The sequence below is a fragment of the Trypanosoma cruzi genome, genomic scaffold (genome assembly GCF_000209065.1).
Source record: "Trypanosoma cruzi strain CL Brener 1047053516695 genomic scaffold, whole genome shotgun sequence".
Lineage (NCBI taxonomy): Eukaryota > Euglenozoa > Kinetoplastea > Trypanosomatida > Trypanosomatidae > Trypanosoma > Trypanosoma cruzi.
In genome coordinates, this window is record NW_001849483.1 from 1 (window position 1) to 7,237 (window position 7,237).

The window sequence follows — 7,237 nt, forward strand, 5'->3', positions numbered from 1 at the left end:
AGCATGGATGCTGTCCGTCAGGGCGATAACATTCGTGATGCAGCAGCCGCACTCACATCCTACGAAATAACAGCAGAGTTTTCGCGACTGACGGGGTTATTTGGAGAATAGGTGGCATATGATCCCCCAATATTTGCTCATTCCACCACATCCAACACAATTATTTGTCTTCTTTTTTGTTGTTGTTTTTTATTGGACTTAATGCCTTTAGCGCCAACCCAGACGCACGCGCTTTCTTGTTGTTTAATTTCTATTTTTTTTTTTTTTGCCAATTTTTGGAGGGAGAGGAGACGGGTTTTTATATTTTTTTGTTGTTGTTTTTGATGTTTATTGTTATTATTATTACTTTTCTTTTTTTTTTTTTTTTTTGTGTGTAGACGAGAAGAAAAGTGAATGTTTGCATCTTTTTATAGCCCTCTCTGTGCGTAGGTGGGAATATGCGTGTCTCAGGGGGGTATCTTCTTTATTATTTGTGTGTGACTCTTGCTGTTTGTGTTTGTGTTTGTGTTGGGAGCCAAATGCATCTCGTTTGCTTCTTATCACTGCCTTGCTGGTCAGTCTTTTTTTTTTTTTTTTTTTTTCCTCCCTTTTTGTTTGTTTGTTTGTTTTTTTTTTTCTCTCTTCTCACGGCACGGGATCAACAAGAGCAGGAATAGAGGGCGATTAGTCGAACTCACAGTCACACACACACACACAGATACATACATACAATACATACACACACATATATATATATATATATATATACATATACGGCCAGTTATTTCCACCCACGCGTCTACGGCTCTCTGTGCTCGCTGTTCTTCCATCGGGTTTTGGAGGTTGAGGAAGAGAGGGATCCCAAGTCTTTACTGTCCACGGCCAGCATCACCCCTCTCCCACCTCCTGGTGCAGACATCATCGGCTAGTTCGCCTGCTTCTTTCCCCCCCTGTATGTGTCTGTGTATGTGTGTGTATAAATATATATATATATATATATATATATTGGCGTGAGCTCTTTACATAATATTTTTGTTAAATTTTAAACAAGAGATAAGATAAAGCGTGGGAAATTTATTTACATCACGGTTAGTATTTTTTTTTTTTTTCCTTTTTAAACTAATGAGCCAGGGTGGGGTGCTTGGCAGTGCACTCATCCTTGCCGTAACGACGATTGGTGCGGGTATTCTCACACTCCCATCTGCCTTTTCAGACGCTGGTGTGGTGCTTGCGTTGGTTGTGCTGATTCTTGTTGCACTACTCACAGTTGTGTCCATTGATTACATGGTCATATGCATCGATAAACTTGGGGTAAACTCATATGAACAGATCAATCGGGAGCTGTTTGGAAGGTACAATGAGGAATTTGTACGGTGGATGTTGCTTGTTTATAACACCGGCTCTGCCATCAGCTATCTGGTGATTCTTGGAGAACTCATTGAGCCGCTGCAGCCCGCCATATCGCTTCACTTTCCTTGGCTCGTCACGACAAAACATACGCTTTTTGTGTTTTGGATTTTTGTTATTCTCCCGTTGTCGTGTGTGCCGGATATTTCTTTTTTGCGTGGCGCTTCATTTCTTGCCATTGCTGTGACTTGTTTTATTTCATCGCTTGTGGTGGTGCGTTATTTTGTTCCCAACGGGTGTGGCGGCGGCGACGATGACAATGTGTCGCAATGCTCTTCAGGAATGGGAACCTCCGACGCCGTATCGTGGTTCTCCGGCAAGCATCCTTTACTGGCTTTGCCAATCATGATGTTTTCCTTCGACTGTCAATCACTTGTTTTTCAGGTTTACTCCGGCTTGAAGGAAATGAACCGACGGAATATGATGCGTATCTCTGTCATTAGTCTTCTTCTCTCTGGGACCATTCACGCCGCGGTGGGCATGTTTGGCTACCTTGGTCACCCAACCGATGTCCGTGAGAATGTCATGAGTAACTTCGACCCGACGACAGACACTTTGTTTGCGATTGGCTATTTTGTGTACGTGATTCCGGTGAATCTGGCGTTTGTGATTATTCTTTTTCCCACACGTGACGCCATTTTTCTAATGTGGTATGGTTATAGCTCGGCCACAGAAGCGGTGGATAGGGGGCATGTCACGGACAGCGGTTTGGAGAATTATGACGCGTGTCAGCAACGGATACCCGCACGTGATCACCTTATTGTTAGTGTCTCGCTTTCTGTTACATGTCTCACGGCGGCTCTTTTAGTGCCGGGTGTTGTATCTGTGGTGGCATTGTTGGGTGGTGTGTGCAGTAGCAGCTTGTGCTTCACCTACCCAGCACTCTACCGCCTCCGGCTACATAAAACTGGGATTTTGCCCTATACGAAGTATTGGGAGCGTCCTTTGAATTGGATTATGTTGATCTTTGGTCTTGTTGGTGGCGTTCTCGGAACGATTGTAGCGGCCAAAGAGTTTTTCTAGTGCTTTTCTTCCCTTGTAATAATAATAATAATAATAATAATAATAATATATGTGTATGCTTGTATGTATTTTGGTTGGTTGGTTGGTTTTTCCCCTTGTTTTTCTTTCTTTGGCTCTCGGTGTCTTGCATAACTGTGTATACATTTACGCATACATGCATGCACCTGGGTGGGTGTTTAGGAAAGACTGGTCTACACCGTTGGGCATACATACATTTGTACACCTTTGCATTTACCTCCTCTTTCTCTCTCTCTCTCTCTCTGTGTGTGTGTGAGTGTGTGTTGGTTGTTGAACCAGAAAGAAAAATAAAAATAAAAATGGGAGGATGCAAGGTGCCATGGCGGAATTTTATAAATGAACATTTTTCTGTTTCTGTTGTTAGAGTGATTGATCAGGCAGAAGAGGAGGAACGGCAAACATGAGCGGATGAGACCCTCTTTTTATTATTATTATTATTATTATCAGTTTGCTCCTTGAAAGCGGCCCGCACCCGTTTATTTTTTCTTTTCTTTTCTGTGCGTTTTGGCTTTATTGCTGTAAATAGGAAAAGAGAGGGAGGGGAGGATGTGTGTGGGTTTCTGCATTTGGAACGACAAGTTGGGTGGCGGAGGCGGAGGTGCCGTCCTTCCTTTGAATTAACTGAGTGATTCTTCGTGGGTGTTTTTGCGTACAGACATGTGTGCCTACGTGTTTGTTTGTCTGTGTGTGTTTGACCTGTCATCATCACGCGTTGTGTTGGTTGATGGATATTTCTGTTTTCTTTTTTTTTTTTTTTATTGCGCCTACTTTACTGTGAAGTCTGCATCCGTGCACTCCGCCTGATACATACACACGCGTAGAGGCTCACGTAGTATTGGCTCTTTACGGCTGACGGTTGGCAGTAAGGGAGTGCCGCGGGCCGTCACGAAGCGAGGAGACGGAGGACGCAGGGAAGAATAAGGGTTTGTAGAAGGGGAACGCGAGGCGTAGGGGAGTTAGGACGTGAAAGAAAGGCATTCTTGAAGGAGCAGCGAGGAACGCAGAGAAATAACGAGGGGTTACGTTTGTAGGGTGTGATTGGTGCCATGCAACTTTCGCGCCGCCTGCCTGAAAGGCGGGGTGGCAGTAACATTCATCTCTTGGAGTCTCAGGAGATTGTGGGCTCGATGCTCACAGATCTTCAGAACCCCCTCTCTCCGCGGACATTCGCCGTGGAGCTGTCAAATGAGATGGAGACGCTGCCTTCTAGTATGGAGATGAGGGAAATAAACTGTGGGTCATTTGTACACGACGTGGTGGGTATGCGTCCCAAGGGCGATGCACTGAGCCGTCGCACGACACCGCCACACAGCTACTGCAGTTTGGCCCACCAGTTACCGACGGAGCTTGTATCCGTCATCATGAGTTTTTTAGACACCAGAAGTCTGTTCCAATACAGGGCTGTGTGTCGCTCGTTCAACAATGCATTCTTATCCCACGGTATTCAGAGCCTCGCCCCGTCTCTCACCTCTGCGGTGATGGACCCTACTGTGGGAACAGACACATTGACCGGGGTCATGCGCATCCGCGAGGCAATACTCGAACGGAGAGAACGGGTCTGGTCGCATTGGTTGGCGAGTTACATGGCAGCCAGACTAAGTCAGAATGTGGACGAAAAGACTCTTCAAAAAATGCAGCTAGAGGGCAAGGCTCTGGGGGCGCAACTGCACTACGAGCGGAGGTCCTGTCGCCGTGCCAGAGAAGAGTGGCTGGGGCACCAAGCTGATTACTACCGCGCGCGAGATAATATCCGCCGTAACTGGTTTAACGTCACCTCTTTGGGTTTTATGGCGGGCTCAGGAGTTGCCCCGGTCATTCTGCCCGATGGAACGTTATGCATTAACGATCCAGCCGACACCATTCTTCTGTTTGTTCGGCGGGATCGTGGCATGCTTTCATGTGTCACACGGCGTGCCAAAGGGAAGGTACCCTCACGGGCAGCTGAGGCGCTTCGAGACTTGTGGTGTCTTTTTGATGAGATGACTTTTTCATCGCGACTGAGTCTGATGTGCTATGATCCCTACATGGACGCGCTTCGGGTGGGACTTGAAAACAGCAAAATATTGTTTGTAAAGGTACGTAGCGCTGTTGTGGCAGGCCTCAAAAGACGCCTGGAGTCGGAGGTGGAGCGGGAGGAGTCACCCCCATCGCCTAAAAAACGAGTGCCTCGTCTCCGCACACGAAATAGCCGCGAAGGAGTTGAGGTGGTGGCTCTTTACTCCACGGCAGGGGAGGCTCTGGCAACATTTGCTCCGGTACACGGAGATGCCGTGGGACTCCCCGACTACGAGTGGAGCGTGGCGGAGATGATGGCCGCTACAAAAAAACACGGTTTTAATTTGGATTTCAGTCGTGTCATTCTCATCCGGCACGACCAGGACGTCACTGCCTCGTTCATCTCCACCAGTGCAACTCCCGATGTGTGCTTCACCGAAAAGGACGTACTGGAAATCGTTGCGCTGCGGCGTACGCTGGCAAAAGGAGGCCCCCGTGCGGACAACAATGAGCGGGGCAATGCGGTCGGGGTCGACGGTTCCAATTCGGTTTATTCAGCCCCCGCAGAGGTCATTGTCGGGTGTGGAGTGACGGGCTCCGCGGGGTTTCCCTTTTCCGACGAACCATTTGGAAGCAACGACGGTGGAACAACCACGCCGCCCATCAACCCGACGGAAGACGGAAGGTCGGCAGTGGAGGTCAACGCAGCCGACACAGTTGACATGAAACAGGTGGTTAAGAAGTATGTGTTTGCGGTCTTTAATGAGCAGGCAACCCTGTCAGCTATGGTGGCATATACGCGCGAGGTGGCCATGTTCACTTTTGGCGCACACACCAGCACGTGTCTTGGAGTAGGCTACACTGGTGAGGCTAAAATGGTGTACATGATTCAAGCGCCTGTGTTTCGGCGTTGTGAAACCACCACAAGAGAAGCCATAGACGAAGGTGAGGCGACAGTTGCGTGTGTGACAGCACATAGCATACTTATTTGCCAGCAGTTGATCTTTCGCGCCGTCGAGGAGGTGGAGAAATGTGTCTACAGTGACCCTGACGATGAAAAGAGTGGAGGAGACAAGAAGCATAACAAGAAGAATCGAAAGAGTAGTGCCGTCCCGCTGCGTCACTGTACGTGGTATTTCCTAAAGGGTTATTGCTATAGCTCTCCTTCGAGGGAGATGACAGTACTGAGGGAGGTTTCCTCCCCCAGTCTGATGGCCTTTTTGAATCCAAGGCCTTGGCTTCAGCAACACGTGATGGCGTTTGCGGACTGGTGCCGTGAGGAAAAAAACATGAGACAACAACAGCAGCAACAAAACAATCCACCACCGCACCTCAATTACTGGTGGTGCTCCCTACGAGATGGTCATCCGTACTTCCGTGTGCCCTTTATTTTATATGTAACGAGGTACATGCCGTTTATTTTGTTTCAGCGCCAGTATACCGCTTTGGATAGACAGCGAATTCCCTCGGAAGAGCAAAATCGATTTCAGGAGGTTCGTATCATAGAAGATGTGTCGCAGTTGAACTTACGTGTGTCATCTATGGCCCTCTCACCGTCGCATGCCTTTTTTCCTCTTGGAATGGTCAGTGGTGCAATCCTCCTTCTCTCCCCATCGTGTGCCGATGCTCGTGACGACCCGCCCAAAGTGAGTTTTGTAGAACCCGAAAGGCCCTTCTCGCGATTAGAGGAAGCATCCACTCGTTCTGCATTTGCCCGGATTAGGAGGAGACGTGGAATTATGGGCATGCAAAGAAGTACACCGCCGCACAATGAGGAAAACAGGGAGGAACAAGAACAGGAAGAAGAAGAAGACGAGCATGTTGCGTTGACGACACCGCATCCGCCATCGGAGCCCTTAAGTCATTTGTACCGGACAACACCAATTCGAACAGAGGAGGAAATCCTGCGGCAGCGCAGACGACGTCAGCCGTATCTCCGCTCGCTTACAGCTACACAAGTATTTGGTAATGGCTTCCGCGAAGACACATTTATTCAAAAACTGCAGCGGGAAACGTCCTCTGTCTTTAGGTCCATGCAGGGCAGGTTGTCGTCAGCAAATAACTTGCCACTTCACGCAGTTTGGATCATCGCACCGCGTGGAAACAGTCAAATCTCTAACGGAGCAGGTGTCCGGAGCATGCACTTAGATGAGTGGAAGCTCACGACACTCAGTATGTCTTTTGAGGTTGTCTTGTACGATCTTACACCAGAATCGAGAAGTTGGCAGGATGGAGCTTTGGTTGTGCCGCTGTTGACAATTAGCCCCTACAAGCGTCACCCACTGCGGGATTTTCCCGCGCCGAACGAGGAACCGTGGTTTTGTGCAAAAATGCGTCGCATGTTGCAGTTTGCGACGAAGCGTCGATTTGTTGAACCGGAAATAACGTGGCGTAATGGCCTGCTGGTCGTCTCCAGTATTTTAGGGGGGAGGCGATATACAATTTTTGACTTTGGTGTCGCCTTTCGCGACCCCGACAAGAGGATTAAAAAGGGAGAGGAATCCGCAGTCGCGTACTCGGCAACACAAAAGGAATACCGTCAATGTACTTCGGGTCTGATGCTGTCACTTCCAACGGGCGGGGAAAATGTGGTGGCCCTCCCGCGTCACTTTCCACTGCTACTGCGATGGGAATTTTTGTCACTCATGGTTCTTGTGGTGCGATGTTTGGGTATTTTTTTTGCTGCTGTTTCCATTACACTGATGATGCTGCGGATCGATGAGTACATTAGCATACCGCACTGGAGTGTGCTGCTTCTCTATTCTCCCCTTTGCATTGAATGTTGTGGTGAGCGACATCCTTTTGTACGACCCGT

At 48.4% G+C, this 7,237-nt stretch overlaps 2 protein-coding genes across 2 annotated transcripts, besides 8 other annotated features; both read left to right on the plus strand.

Moving 5' to 3' along the window:
• Positions 1 to 7,237: a sequence feature (heterozygous, Esmeraldo-like haplotype).
• Positions 347 to 369: a microsatellite.
• Positions 561 to 616: a sequence feature (T-rich).
• Positions 681 to 753: a microsatellite.
• Positions 945 to 985: a microsatellite.
• On the plus strand, positions 1,102 to 2,409 carry Tc00.1047053510251.10 (amino acid permease-like protein, putative; the record flags this gene model as incomplete). Its single annotated transcript, XM_799972.1, has 1 exon — positions 1,102 to 2,409. The coding sequence occupies one exon, from the start codon at positions 1,102 to 1,104 to the stop codon at positions 2,407 to 2,409; it is 1,308 nt and encodes a 435-aa protein (XP_805065.1).
• Positions 2,426 to 2,457: a microsatellite.
• Positions 2,648 to 2,671: a microsatellite.
• Positions 2,850 to 2,871: a microsatellite.
• Positions 3,474 to 7,237, plus strand: Tc00.1047053510251.19 (hypothetical protein, conserved; the record flags this gene model as incomplete). The annotated part of the gene is made up of 1 exon (XM_799973.1): positions 3,474 to 7,237. A coding segment is annotated over one exon (3,764 nt), but the record flags the coding sequence as incomplete, so codon positions are not given.